The 16,278-nt window shown below is 37.2% G+C and overlaps 1 protein-coding gene across 2 annotated transcripts in view; it reads right to left on the bottom strand.

Annotated features, from left to right (window-relative positions):
• The window catches only part of BLM (BLM RecQ like helicase), a 107,448-nt gene that overhangs the window by 20,802 nt on the left and 70,368 nt on the right, over positions 1 to 16,278 (bottom strand). For both annotated transcript variants that reach the window (XM_003413875.4, XM_023553001.2), the window contains exons 15-16: positions 4,197 to 4,392; positions 1,781 to 1,971 (exon numbers count right to left, since the gene is read on the bottom strand). In XM_003413875.4, coding sequence (XP_003413923.1) covers positions 1,781 to 1,971; positions 4,197 to 4,392 — 387 coding nt within the window. The remainder of the gene's footprint in view (positions 1 to 1,780; positions 1,972 to 4,196; positions 4,393 to 16,278) is intronic.

The following is a 16,278-nucleotide window of genomic DNA, read 5'->3' on the forward strand; positions in this document are numbered from 1 at the left end:
TCTTCCTTGCCAAACGTGCTCCACCCACAGCCTTCCCCATCTTGGCTAAGGGCAACTCCATTCTTCCAGCCCCAAAAGCTTGGAGTCATAAGTACATTTCCCATAATGAATAAATAAAAATATATCCAGAATCTGACCACTGTCACCATCTTTACCACTACCAACCTGGTCAGAGCCATCGTTAGCTCTGACCGCTTCTACCCTTGTCTCCAGTGCATTCTCTGCCAGAGACAGCCTTTTAAAACTAAGTTAGATATCATCCCTCTGCTCAAAATTCTACAAAAATCCCCATTTCATTCAGAGTAAAAGCTAACGACCTTACAACAGCCTATAAGGCCCTACTGCTCTGGCCCTCCATCTTCTCTCCTGCTCACTAACTCTTAACTGTGCCCAACTACAGGGGATTCTTGCTAGTCCTCAAATGCACCAGCATGCTCCCATCACAGGGCCTCTGCTCTGGCCAGTGCTGCCAGGAATGCCCTTGCCCTGAGAGCTGCTCAGCTAACTGTCTTACCTTCTTCTCCAAGTCTTTGCTCAGATCTCACCTTCTCAACAAGCCTCCTCTGACCATGTTCTTTAACACCACATCTGCATTCCTCCCATTACTCGTATCTCCTTACTTGCTGTACTATTCTTTTCGCCACAGCTCTTATCCCTTAACACATGATTTGCTTATTATGTATATTGTTTGTAATTTGCCTCCCTCTGCTAGAATGTAAGCTCCAAAAGGGCAGTCATCTTGACCTCTTTTGTTCAATGATGTATCCCAAACTCCTAGAACAGTTCTTGTTACAGAGTAGATGCTCAACAAATATTTGTTGAATGAGGGAAGCGATGAACCATATCTACAGGGTAAGGAAGGCTGGTGGGGACGGACATGGACCTGCAGATTCTGTATCAAGGGAGAGTAAATCACACTCTGTCTGGCTAGTGCAGCAGACCTCTGTCACTGCACCTATTACACAATTATATGAACACGCAAACATCTGTCCCCTCTAGTCTTTCCATCATGCTCATCTGTGAATCCCTGGCACCTGTCACAGAGCACAGCACGTAGATTAATATTTGGCTTCCAAATCTATAAAGTGAGCATACTGTTTGCCCATTTATTTCACAGGGTACGTGTTAAGTAATCCATCAACTGTGAAAACGCTCTGTAAGCTGTAAAGTACAGAAGACATTAAAATGGAGAATTTCCAGGATGGGTACAATTAAATATCTAGTAAGCATCCAACTGAATTTAACCATCCAAGGTTATTTTTAGGACAGATGATAGTAAACTCATCTAGAAACCATTACCATTATTCTTTATAGTTTAAAAAAATTCAATTTATAGAATAATGTAATTGATCTGAATTCAAATATGCAGTACACTAGTTAATATAACTCTTTAGAAAATGAAAGTGGTAAGTAGCGGTTGAATTTAAAATATCCTACCTGCTTGAGTTGGACCATTTTAAATGTTTATTCTGCATATTCTGATATTTTAAAAATATCCTGCAATCATCAGTACATGGATATGAGCTTCGGTATTTTGGACAGGTCAATGTCCAGTACATATTTTTTATATAGGTTCTAATTCTAAAGGGAAGATTCCACAAAATTATTTTTAAAATGTTTCTATTCTAAATTGCTATGGTGAGGAAGCCATTTTTCCCCTTGGTTAGTCCCTTGGGCCACACTATTACAATCTAACTTATATGTACTCTTCTAAATTAAGAGAAGAAAGAAAAAATCTTGGTCATTTCCTTAATTACAAAAAATTTAAAACTTACTTTACCTTTGTTTTACAGCAATTATCACAAGAAACTTCTGGGTATTTCTTACAAAAATAAGGATTAAACCCATTTTCACCAAAGTAAGCCAAAAGCTGAATTCTCCTGCATTCCGTTATATTTTCACAATAATGTACCATGCTGTACAAATTATTGAAGTGAGTCTCTTTTGTATGTTGGTTTCCATCTTTTTCCGCTAAAGGAGATAAGACAAAGAACATAGTAAAATATACTTTACTAGAGTAGAAAGAGAGAGAACATCACAGAAATACTTAGGGTAGGTTCATATAACTAAATATTTAATGAAGTGAAATAAATTATCAACAGCATTATATGCCAGTATGACATCATTCTATATTATAATTAACTAGGTATTTATGTATATTCACCCCTCAAGATTTTAGGTTTTATAGGAATAAATGTTAGATTATTAAGAACAGTCGAAATATTTTTGCAAATCTTCATTACTCATCATGACGAAGGTATGACTTATATTTATTACGTTTATCAGATAAACATGTACTGAACTGAACATTCAAAGTCAGCAGAGCCCGGAACTGTGGCAGTGGACTGTGCATCTCTCCAAGTATCTTCCATCAAACTGGCTGAGCCAGTGGTTCCAAAACTGGGTGCCAAGGAACCCCAGGGTGTCACAGTGAACTCCCAGGGGCGCTGGTAGGAAAATTTCAGGGAATCACAGCAATACTTGATATCTCTTAAACACTGTGTGAACCACGAGTTCGAGGGGGTTCATAATGTTCACATTAGATGGTACTACATTCTTTACAATAGCATCTTATTTTTGGTGAAGCTGGACTTTTGGCAGTTGCTATGAAAACAAGTATCTTGAGAAAATCAATGTGAAATAGGAAATGAAGGCGACAGTGTCCAATTTGATTCCAAGGTTTGTTAATAACAGGTGCATACTTGCCATCAGTAAGCAATTGTGGTTATTGGTTATTTAAAGAATAAAATAATTATTTCTCTTCTAGTTTGAGTATTATTTTTTCAAACAGTTACTAAGTTATTAAAACATATATTATTACTAAGTTAAAAAAAAAAAAACAAAAACCCAAACCAAACCCATTGCCATAGAGTTGATTCTGACTCATAGGACAGAGTAGACCTGACCCCACAGGGTTTCTAAGGAACAGCTGGTGGATTTAAACTGCCGACCTTTTGGTTAGCAGGCAAGCTCTGAACCACTGTGCCACCAGGTGTCCCTTACTAAGTTATTAGGACTTAAGTACTTAATAAATTGTTTGTACCTAACTACTTCCTATAGGTTCTGTTTGAAAACACAAATGGGTAAACCAGATGTGAAAGTTTCATTTTCTACTGGGAATCATCTTGGTACTGGGCAATGAACATGGACTCTGCGGTCAGACAAATCTGGTTTCTACCAGGGCTCTGCCAGAGTTAATTCAAAAATAGTCTCAAAATAGATAAATATATTTAGGAAATACATTTAACCATCATAACCCAACAGAAAAATGGGCAAAGAACATAAATTCTAAAATATGTATTCACTTTGACCCAGCAAGCCTAAGTCTGGAAATTTATTCTCTATATGTTATTGTCGATATGCTCAAAGATATCTGTACAAGATGTTCAATACTGCATTGTCCATAATACTGAAAAACAATAAACAATCTAAATATTTATGAACGGGACTGGTTAAATAAATATGGAATAATCATATTATGGAATTCTGTGCAGTCAGGGTATGAGAATTAATGGGAATGATAATTACAGTGTTGATTGAAAAAAGCAAGTCATTATATATGAAAAACACATGTATAATAAAAATCCCATTCCATTTATGTTTTAAAATACCTGTATTTGGGAACAGTAAACACCAAATACAAGACAGTGTCTACTTCTGATGGGGGAACAGAGGGATGAGACAGAAAAAGGACCTAAGGGCGCTTTAGCTCTATTGGCCGTGTTTTATTTCTTAATAAATAAGGTGGTAGTATGTGGGAGTTCACTATATTTCCTTTTCACCTTTTTGTATGTTTGAAATAGTGTGTACTATAGGGCCACTATGAGTCGGAATTGACTCAATGGCACCGGATTTGGTTTGGTTTTTGGTATATGTAAAGATGCATGCAGAGATTGGGTCTGGAATGATATAAAAGAAACCAATAGTAACTGGAGTTATTTCTTGGGGCAGGACTACAAGGCACTGTTTGGGAATTTTTTGCTTTAGACTTGTATCACCTGAGTTTTACCTAATAAGCATGCACTACTGTTATAATAGAAATGAACTAATATAAATTTTCCACATCTATATAAATATCCCAATTATCCTATGATTATTTAAGGAAAACTGGACCAACAGTACCACACTAAGCAGGGGTAGATGACTGTCATGAGACTGAAGATGACAGAATGTCCCCACAATGAAGCTCGGCTTACTCAATATAAGTCTTTTCAGCCTGGTCACGTCATGATAGGTATAAAAAAGCAGGCAGTGAGATATTTCCCCATCTCTTCCAGCTCTACCAGATTCTTGGTAGTAACCCTCCACGGATTTAGGCAGAGATGCGTGGATCACAAATCGCACATCCGGTTTGTCAATCCCCATTCCAAACGCAACTGTCGCACAGATGACCTGATGTACAAGCAAAAGCCGATGAGACACACAATGCATTTAAAGGTACATTTTAATAACAGATGCTTCTAAAAGCTCCATTCCCTGTTTTACTTTAAGATATACTCTCCACGATGACCTAATAGCTTAACTCACTCCCACGATTTAGCATGACTAATAGGAGGTTTTCATACTGATAATTTGCAATTCTACTTAGACTCAAGAAGATAAAGAGATGCTCAGTATGGCAAGGACTTCCCTGTGTGACTCAGTATGACCACGTAAAGGAGTCAGAATCAGCTGCAGTCACCCCTGGATGTGTTGCCACTGTTTGTTCTCTTATGTTTTCAGTATTGAGGTGTGGGGGGTGTTGCTCACACAGCCATGATACCCAGGTCAGCAATCATAAACATGTTGCTCAGAAGATCTGGGGTGTTCACAGGGCTGGAGCTTCACAGGTAACTGCTGCCAGCTTTCTGATGATTCAGAAACAGTGGCATTGTTGCTTGCTCCAGGGCTTACTACCATCGGTTTTCCCAGTGGCACCTCCTTATCATACACCAACTCCTTTTTTTTTTTTTTTTAATTTTGTTGTTGTTAAGAATATACACAGCAAAACATACGCCAAGTCAACAGTTTTTACATGTACAATTTAGTGACACTGATTATGTTCAAGTTGTACAACCATTCTTATTCTCCTTTTCTGAGCTGTTCTTCCTCCGTTAACATAAAGTCACTGCCCCCAAGGTCTCTATCTAATCTTTCAAGTTGCTGTTGTCAATACGATCCCACATAGTTCTTAAAAGAGCAAAATGCTCAAGGCAGACCTTTTTTTTTTTTTTTAAAAAACTTTTTATTGTGCTTTAAGTGAAAGTTTACAAATCAAGTCGGACTCTCATACAAAAAATTATAAACGCCTTGCTATATACTCCTAATTGCTCTCCCTCTAATGAGACAGCACACTCCTTCCTTCCACTCTCTTTTCATGTCCATTCGGCCAGTTCTGACCCCCTCTACCCTCTCATCTCCCCTTTAGACAGGAGATGCCAACATAGTCTCATGTGTCTACTTGATCCAAAAAGCTCATTCTTCACCAATATCATTGTCTACCCCATAGTCCAGTCCAATCCCTGTCTGAAGAGTTGGCTTTGGGAATGGTTCCTGTCTTGGGCTAACAGAAGGTCTGGGAACCATGACCTCTGGGGTCATTCTAGTCTCAGTCAGACCGTTAAGTCTGGTCTTTTTATGAGAATTTGGGGTCTGCATCCCACTGCTCTCCTGCTTCCTCAGGGGTTCTCTCTTGTGTTCCCTGTCAGGGCAGTCATCGGTTGTAGCCAGGCACCATCTAGTTCTTCTGGTCTCAGGCTAATGTAGCCTCTGCTTTATGTGGCCCTTTCTGCCTCTTCGGCTTATAATTACCTTGTGTCTTTGGTGTTCTTCATTCTCCTTTGTTCCAAGTGGGTTGAAACCAATTGATGCATCTGAGATGGACACTTGCCAGCATTCAAGACCCCAGAGGCCACTCTCCAAAGTGGGATGCAGAATGTTCTCTTAATAGATTTTATTATGCCAATTGACTTAGATGTCCCCTGAAACCATGGTCCCCAACCCCCCGCCCCTGCTACAGTGGCCTCTGAAGCATTCAGTTTATTCAGGAAACTTCTTTGCTTTTGGTTTAGTCCAGTTGTGCTGACCTCTCCTGTATTGTGTGTTGTCTTTCCCTTCACCTAAAGTAGTTCTTATCTACTATCTAGTGAAAACTTCTCTCTCTCCCTTTCTCCCTCCCCCCTTTCGTAACCATCAAAGAATGTTCTCTTCTCTGTTTAAACTATTTCTCGAGTTCTTATAATAGTGGTCTTATAAAATATTTGTCCTTTTGCAGCTGACTAATTCCACTCAGCCTAATGCCTTCCAGATTCCTCCATGTTATGTTTCATGGATTTATCATTGTTCTTTATCAATGCGTAATATTCCTTTGTGTGAATATACCATAATCTATTTACCCATTGATGGGCACCTTGGTTGCTTCCATCTTTTTGCTATTGTAAACAGTGCTGCAATGACCATGGGTGTTCGTATATCTGGTCGTGTAAAGGCCCTTATTTCTCTAGGATATATTCCAAGGAGTGGGATTGCTGGATTGTATGGTAGTTCTATTTTTAGTTGTTTGGTTTTTTTTTTTAATATAATTTTTATTGTGCTTTAAGTGAAAGTTTACAAATCAAGTCAGTCTCTCACACTAAAACCCATATACACCTTGCCACACACTCCCAATTACTCTCCCCCTAATGAGACAGCCTGCTCTCTCCTTCCACTCTCTCTTTTCGTGTCCTTTTCGCCAGCTTCTAACCCCCTCCCCCCCTCATCTCCACTCCAGGCAGGAGATGCCAACATAGTCTCAAGTGTCCACCTGATCTAAGAAGCTCACTCCTCACCAGCATCCCTCTCCAACCCATTGTCCAGTCCAATCCATGTCAAGGCAGATCTTTTTAAAAGTCTAGTTAAGTTAGACCATTATTTGGTTTTAAGAAGACTTCAGGGCATATTTTTGGTTTAAAGTTTAAAGACTACCTCAGGGCAACAGTTTCAGGGGTCCATCCATCTTCCATGGCACCAGGAAGTCTGGAGTCCATGAGAATTTAAAATTCTGTTCTGCATTTTCTCCCCTTTGATCAGGATTCTTCTATGGAATCTTTGATCAAAATGTTCAATAATGGTAGCCAAGTACCATCCAGTTCTTATTACGGTCTCATGGCAAAGGAGGCAGTTGTTCAGGAAGGCAATTAGCTACACATTCCATCTCCCCTCGTATTTTTGATTCTCCTTCTTCCTCTGTTGCTCCAGGTGAACAGAAACAAATTGTTGTGCCTTGGATGGCTGCTTGTAAGCTTTTAAGACCCCAGGCACTACACAGCGAACTAGGAGGTAGAGCTATGAACTAGGAGGTAGAACAAAAGCACTAAACACGTTATTAGGCCAGTTAACTAGGATGTACCATGAAACCATGATCCTAAATCTCTGAACCAAGAAACTAAATTCCATGAGGTGTTTTGTTGTACATAAGCAGCCTCAGCAACTACTCTTTTTTTCTGTCGTTGTTGTAAATATATCACGTCTTTTGCCAGCTCAACTTTTACAGGTGTACAACTTATTGATGGCAATTACATTAATCAACTGTGCAACTCTATCCTTAATGAATGCGATTTTTCCATCATCATTAACCCTCCCTTTTCCCCTGCCCTCCTGCCCCTGGTAACCACTAATAAACTTTGTTCTCTATACATTGGCCTCTACTTGTCTTTTTATGTAGGTGAGGCCATACCATTTTTGTCCTTTTGTGACTGGTGTATTTTTACTCAGCATAACGTCTTCAAGCTCTATCCATACTATAGCATGTATCTAGACTTCATTTTTCCTACTGAATGAGTAGTATTTCATCGTATGTATGTACATTTTGTTTATCCATTCATCTGTTGATGGGCATTTAGGTTGTTTCCACCTTTTGCCTATTGTCAATAGTGCTGCAATGAACATTGGTGTACAAGTCTATTTTTGAATCTCTGCTTTCAATTCTTTTGGGTATATATCTAGGAGTGGAACTGCTGGGTCATATGGTAGTTCTATTTTTAGTTTTATGAGGAACTGTCACACTGTCTTCTACAATGGCTATATCATTTTGTATTTTCACCAGCAACGGATAAGGGTTCCAATTTCCCTGCATCCTTGCCCACATTTGTTATTACTTTTTTTTTTTTTTCTTTTAAATCTTAGCCACCCTAAAAGGTGTGAAATGGTATCTCATTGTGGTTTTGATTTGCATCTCTCTCATATCTAATGATGTTGAGGATCTTTTCATGTGTTTGGTGGCCATTTGAATGTCCTCTTTGGTGAAATGTCTGTTCAAGTCCTTTGCCCATTTTATGATTGGGTTGCCTTTTTGTTGTTAAGCTGTTGAAGTTTTATATATATTTTGGTTATTAGATTTTTGACAGATATATGGTTTTCAAAGATATACTCCTAGTCGGTAGCTTGTTTTTCCACTTTTTTGGTAAAGTCTTATGATGAACAAAAGTTTTTCATTTTTACAATGTCCCATTTATTTATTTTGTCTTGCTTTTTGTGCTTTTGTTATTATAGGAGATAATTCATTGTTGACAGCTGTGCCTGACAGTGTTGCTCCTGCTTGTTCTTCTAAGAATTTCATGGTTTTAATTTGTACATTTAGGTCCTTAATCCATTTTAAATTTGTTTTTGTGTATGATGTGAGGCATGGATCCTATTTCATTTTTCTGCATGTGGAAATCCAATTTTCCCAGCACCATTTATTGAAGAGACTCTTCTTTCCCCATTCAATGGACTTAGCACCCTTATCAAAAATCACTTGGGTTTATTTCTGGATTCTCAATTCTATTCTATTGGTCTTTGTGTCTATTGTTATACCAATACCAGGCTGTTTTGATTACTGTAGCTGTAGAGTATGTTTTAAAATCAGGACATGTGAGTCCTCCTACTTTGTTCTTCTCTTTCAGTTGACATTGTCTTAGTTATTCAAGGTCTCTCATCATTTCATATAAAGCTGAGGATTTGTTTTACTATTTCTGTAAGGAAGAATGTTGGAATTTTGATCGGGATTATGCTGAATCTACAGACTGAGTACTGCCCTCACTGTATCCCATAAGTTTTGGTATGTTGTGCTTTCATTTTCATTTGACTCTAAGAAATTTGTGATTTCTCTTTTGATTTCCTCCTTGACTCTTCAGTAGTTTAATAGTGTATTGTTTAATTTCCATACGTTTGTGTATTGTGTAGGTTTTTTTCTGTTATTGATTTCTAGCTTTACTCCGTTGTGATCAGAGAAAGTACTTCGTAAGATTTCAATGTTTTTAATCTTATCAAGACTTGCTTTGTGACCTAAAATGTGATCTATCCTGGAGAACAATCCATGTGCACTAGAGTAGAATGTATATTGTACTGTTTTGGGGTGGACTATTCTAAATATGCCTGTTAAATATAATTGCTTTATAGTGTCATTCAGGTCCTCTGTTTCCTTGTTGATCTTCTTTCTAGATGTTGTGTCCAACATTGAAAGTGGTGTATTGAAGTCTTCAACTATTATTGTAGTACTATTACTTCCTTCAATTCTATTAGTGCTTGCTTTATATACTTAGGTGCTCTGATGTTGGGTGCATATATATTTACGATTGTTAAATCTTAATTGACCCTTTTATCACTATATAATGTCCATCTTTATCTCTAACAGATTTTGACTTAAAGTCTACTTCGTCTGATATTAAGATTGTCACTCCAGCTCTCTTTTGGTTATTATTTGCACAGAATACTTTTTTTCCCTTCTTTCACTTTCAATCTATTTTTGTCCTTGGGTTCAAGGTGTCTCTTATAAACAACATATAGCTGGATCATATATTTTTATCCATTCTGCTACTCTCTACTTTTTTGGTGGGAGCATTTAGTCCATTTACATTCTTTGTAATTACTGATAAGAAATGACTTCCGCCATTTTGTTATTTGTTTTTTGTGCGTCTTAAGCCTTCTTTATCTTTGTCCTGTACTACTGCTTGCTTTTGTGTTTTATTGGCTTATTGTAGTGACCCTTTTTGGTTCCCTTCGCCTTTCCTTTTGTGTTATGTTTTTTACATATTTTCTTAGTGGTTACCATGACTATTTCATTTAAGAGCTTGTATTTACAACATTCTAAGGTAAGTTGGCACCAGCTTAACTTCAGTAACATACAAGAAATTCTAGATCTACACCATTACTTTCCTCCCCCTTTTGTTGCTTTTGTCACTAATTATTTCTTTATATTTCATGTGCCTGGTAACAATTTTATCCTTGCTTTTTACATATTTGTTATTAAAAACTATGAAGGACAAAACATTTAGAATCATCAAGCATGGATACCTTATTACTAGACACCAACTCCTTTTATTCATCATTTGATGTCAAAGTCAAAACTTGTAAAATTTTTGTTGAAGCTCATGTGGGTAAAAGACTGAGGAGTTGCTTATACTGAAAAAAAAAAAAAAGTCTGGGGACTGTGGATCGTGGCCCATTACTTGATGGCTGCAAGGTGATAGTTAAAATTCAGCAGTTTGATAAATTGATTGTTAGCAAAAAATCATTTTTAAGAATATCCATTTCAGTTGCAAATTTAGGGCCTATTTAACCCAGACAAAAACGTTATATCTCTAGGCAAAATTACATTATACAAATAAAGCTGCAAGTCTTTTTTTAGCACTTAAAAAAATGAATCGCTGCTGCAAGAACAGTATTTCAAAAGCTACTGAAATATCTGGCAGCCAGACTGAGGCTAATGACATGATTTCAGTAACTGAGTACCAGAGAAAGGAATTGCAAGCTATGGAATATGTGCACAATAAATGGGTACATTTATCAACGCAGAATGACAGCGGCCTGCACGCTAGGCACTTTGATCAAAGTCAAACCTCCTTGAAAGGGAAAGTCTACTATGGGTTCTACGGTGGCTGTATGGTGAGAAGCTGTAGCTGGTCAGCTGGGTTACCCTGAGCCTGGTGCGTTTCCAAAGGTTGATGTGGGCACACAACTCTGCGGCAGAGTCTGCAGGGTCCAAATGAGGTCAGGATGACGTCAACTCTTTCTGAAAGCTCTTATTTCTTCTAATTGGCAAAACTTTCTTTGCTGAGTTGTTATTTCCTTCTTTATTTCTGCGTTATTTTTTGAAACTTCAGGCAACAATCATTTCTTTGTGAAGAAAACCAACGAAGTTTTATTCTATCTCACAAATCTAACAAGATCAAGGGTGTCTAGTTGGTGTTGGTGTAGGTTAACATTATACCTTGACTAAGAATTAGCTATCCTGACAGCTTCACAGTTTGATTTAAAAAATTACAAAAAAACAAAAACAAAAAAACCCCTACTTCACCAATTCTTTCTACCATATTTAAAAAAAAAGAAATCAAAGATACATATATATATATATATGTATATAACCGTTTGCTAATAAGTCAATTCTGACTCATAGAACTGCCCCACAGGGTTTCCAAGGCTGTAAATCTTTAAGGAAGCGGACTGCCATATCTTTTTTCTGTGGAGCATCTGAGGGCTTAACAACTATGCCTATATACATATGAATTTAAAGAATATGGAGAAAAATCACTCTTAATTACATGATTAGGAGAGCCATTCTTAGTTTCTAGACTATTTCATTCTTGGCTTTCTTCTGTTCATTCTTTCCTTGTCTTTTTTTTTTTTTCTACTCAATTTTCCTTTTTTACATGATAGAGATTGTACACTTCTGAATTCTATGCTTCCCTATCTCCCCCATCATTAGCATCTGAACATCTTCATATCATTAAAAAAGTATTCAAAAGCCATTTTTAATGGGAGGAATGTACCATAATTTACTTAGTCATTCTCTCAGAACATTTAGGCTATTTATAATATTTCACTATCAAAAACAACACTGATGTAAATTTTACGTCCACATTTCAGACTGGGAGTGATTGATATAGTCAGCCAGCCATATTGTTTTCCAGAACTGGCTCTCCAGAGTATGTACTACATTTGCCTCTTAAAGCGCTGTCATCAACACTTAAATAGAAGTTTGCTAATTTGAGGTAAAAAATGGTTTCTTGTGGTTTTATATTTAAATCCTTTTGATTACTAGCAAAGTTGAACTTTAAGGAACAATTGTTTTTAGCCATTCATATGTCCTCCTTTTGAATCGTCTGTTTATAGCTTAGGCTCATTTACTCATTGAGACGCATGTTTTTCTTATCAAAATTTTTACAAGCTCTTTATTGATATTGTTTGCTGTAGAAATTTTCCCTAGTTTTCAGAGGTCCTACACTTTAAAATACCAATACCTTTATTTATCTGTGATTTACTTTAATTTGAAGATCTAAAACAATCCCCCCCATCATATAGCCAATACCACTAGCTGAATAAATCCTTCCCTTCCTCATTCATTTTTAATGCTTTCCTTATCATATATTAAACATTTACATGTATTCCAGTCTAATTTTGGATTCTCTGCCCTAATGATCTGTGTATAATGCACTGCAAACCCAGTGTTCATGAGTTATTTTTCTGCCATGTTCCTTTAGCTATTCTTACTTGATATTCTTCCAGGTAAATTTTAGAAAGTTTATCAAGGGGAAAAAAAGTGCTGGAATTTTGATTAGTCAAATACATGAATTAATTTGGGAAGACTGACACCTGTAATTATTTCAGATAATCATTCAGATAAATGAATGATATGTTTTCTGAACTTGTGACAATGAGCTGGGTATGGAATTGTCAGTTCCAGTCTCCTCTCTTGACTCAAGACAGTCCTCCCTGCTTTTTGTATCTAGTGCAGCAGTCTTAGGTATATCTAGATTTTGTTCTCTGTAATGTATTTCTTCTCTCTTCATGCATATAATGTAATTTCTTTTAGCTAGGTTAAGCCATTTTGCTGAACTATGTCTACATATGAGTTTTCTCTGATGATTTTGGGGTAAATCCATTAAATTTGTTATGTATTTATTTATAATACCTTTGATTATTTTATCTGTTTTGACTATCCTGCTTTCTTCCTTAGGAACACTTATTATTCTTGGGCTGTATCCCCATTCTCTATCGCCTGTATCATTTTTCTTTTTTTCTCTCAGTTTTCATCTTTTTTTTTTTGTTTGTTTGCATTCTTAAGTTTATTCACAGATTCAAATGTCTGTCCTGAATTGGCCCGTTTGTGTCTTGATAAATAATTCTGCTATTAGCTTTGTTTTTCTTAAGAATTTTATTGTGCTTTAGGGGAAAGTTTACAGTGCAAATTAGCTTCTCATTAAAAAATTCATATACAAATAGTTTCGTGACATCGATTGTAATCCCTGTATTATGTTGGCACTCTTCTCCTTTCCCTTTTTACCCTGGGTTCCCTGCAGCCATTTGTTATCCTGTCCCTTCCTGCCTTCTTGTCTTTGTTTTGGGCAGGTGTTGTTGCCCATTTGGTCTCATATACTTGATGGAACTAAGAAGCCTGTTCCTCTTGTATGTTATTGTTTGTCTTATAGCCCTGACTAATCTTTGGCTGAAAGGTGGACTTTGGGAGTGGCTTCATTTCTGAGTTGGCAGGGTGTCCAGGGGCCATAGTCTTGGGGCTCCTCCATTCTCTGTCAAATTAGTAAGTCTGATCTTTTTTTGTGAATTTGAACTTTGTTCTACATTTTTCTCCCGCTCTGTCCAGGACCCTCTATTGTGATCTCTGTCAGAGTGGTCAGTGGTGGTAGCTGGGTACCATCTAGTTCTTCTGGGCTCAGGCTAGTGGAGGCTGTGGTTCATGTGGTCCATTAGTCCTTTGGACTAATAGTTCCTTTGTGTCTTTGGTTTTCTTCATTCTCCTTTGCTCTGGAAGGGATGAATTTTCTTATTTGGATAAATTGCATTTTTATTTCTCTCTTCATCTCACCCCGTCACCTCCTATGGCAAACTCTTTCTAGCTCATAGAAACCAAGTCTTCTTACATCTTTCTGAGGATACTAGGCTAATGCCCTCTAAGATCTTTTCCTTTTTTGCATTAAAAAACTATTTTGAGAAATATTTTTCCTCTGAATCTTTAGGGTTATTTTATTTTTTTCTGAGCTGAGATAGGCTCCAAAAATTACCCATTGTTTTCCCCAAATACACCCTTGTAGTTAGCATGATCTATTCAAGACATCTGCCACAATATGGGATTTCTAGAGCGCTCTCAATTTCCCTCTTGGTCTACTAGGTGATGGCAAATTTGTCATCTCAGAAATTGATCTACTGGGTTAATAAAGAAAAGGCTCAAAAGGGGATGGAGGAGACGAGTTGGACCAATAAATAGTTCCAATGCGGTAGAGAGGCTGGTGCTTATTACTTTGATCAGAGACATCCTCTGTCTTGGAGTTGAGGTAGACATAGCGATACATCATGACTTCCTACTTTGCCATGGCCTTGCTTGTTGTTCTGCTTCAGACACTAAGCAAATACACAATACAATGTTTCTCAGCCCATTTCTACCGATGTTTCAAGTAATGAGAATGTTTTCTGGACCTTAGCATAAGGTTCTCTCTTATCTGCAGCCAGCTCTCCCTTGCTGTGTATCTTTGTGAGTATTTTAATGGAAAGTGAGAGAAGGCATATTAGGCATTGCTAATTTGTTGCTCTAATAAATCAGAGATCCTCCCAATGCCCTGTACTTCAAATGGGTCCTTTTCCCTCCAATGAAGATCATATATTAGGTTTTATATTACTTGCTATATTACATTTATCATTTGCTATTTATTTATTAATATGTGTTGTTATCATTTATTATTTACAAATAAGTATTTTGATGACAATGTTTTCTAGATCTGTTAGGTTTATTTTGAGATCTTTAACATTTTCTCTCTATTTCAAAAATATAGGAGGGTGGTAAGAAAGTACAAAGAACTTTTTAAAAAATCTTGAAGCATTAAGAATAAGTTGCTGACAGGATGCCTCATCATCACTAAATGCGTCAGTGTGCATGTCCTAAAACAAGGACATTCCCCTACATAGCCACAATGTTGCAGCTGAGTCAATTCTGACTCATTTAATATTTGTTCTTTTGTGACTGCCTTATTTCACTCAGCAGCCATGAGTTTTCAAGATTCATTCATGTTGTAACATGCGTCAGGACTTCATTTCTCTTTATGGCTGAGTAGTATTGCATTGCATATATGTACCACATTTCGTTTATCCGTTCATATGCTGATGGACATTGAGGTTGTTGCCATCTTTTGGCTATTGTAAATGTTGCTGCAATGAACATTGGTGTACATGTATCTGTTTGTGTACCTGCTTTCAATTCTTTTGGGTATATACCTAGGAGTGGAATTGTTGGACATATGGTAATTCTATATTTAACTTTAAAAAAAAAAAATTTTTTTTTTTTAACTTTTTAAGGAACCTCTAAATTGCTTCCACAGCAGTTGCACCATTTTACAATTCTACTAGCAATGGATGAGGGCGCCAGTTCTTCTACATCCTTGCCAACACCTATTGTTTGTTTTTTTGATCACGGCCATCTTTGTGGGGGTAAAAGTGGTATCTCATTGTTGTTTTGATTTGTAGCTCAGCTGCTAACTGAAGGGTTGGAGGTTTGAGCCCACCCAGCTGCTCTGCAGGAGAAAGACCAGGGGATCAGCTTTTGTAAAGATTACAGCCAAGAAAACCCGATGGGGCACCTCTATTCTGTCACAGGAAACCCTGGTGGCGAAGTGGTTAAGGGCTACAGCTGCTAACCAAAAGTTTGGCAGCTCAAATCCACCATGCACTCCTTGGAAACCATATGGGGCAGTTCTACACTGGCCTATTGGTCGCTATAAGTCAAAATCGACTTGATGCACCTAACACCAACAACAATGGCTAATGATGTTGAGCATCTTTCACATGCTTTTTAGCCATTTGTATTTCTTCTCAGCTGAAAAGAGTAACCAAGTTGGCGGACCCGTACTTTCAGATTTCAAAACTCACAACAAAGCTACAGTAATCAAGACAGAGTGGTTCTGGCATAAGGACATACATACATAAATGGAACAGAACTGAGAGTCCAGAAATAAACTCTCACATTTACAGTCAATTTATTTTCAACAAGACAGTTCAATGGGGGAAAGAATAATCTTTTCAACAAATGATGCTGTGACAACAGGATATCTATATGCAAAAGAATAAAGATGGGCCTCTTTTTCAGACCATATAAAAAAATTAACTCAAAGACCTAAATTTAAGAGCTAAAAATGTAGAACTACTAGAAAAAAACAGGAATAAATCTTTGTGACCTTAGGATTAGGCAACGATTTCTTAGATATGATACCTAAAGCACAAGTAACGAAAGAGGGGAGAAATAGTAAAATTCTGTCTTGGACTTCATCAAAATTTCCA

The sequence above is a fragment of the Loxodonta africana genome, chromosome 13 (assembly GCF_030014295.1).
Source record: "Loxodonta africana isolate mLoxAfr1 chromosome 13, mLoxAfr1.hap2, whole genome shotgun sequence".
NCBI lineage: Eukaryota > Metazoa > Chordata > Mammalia > Proboscidea > Elephantidae > Loxodonta > Loxodonta africana.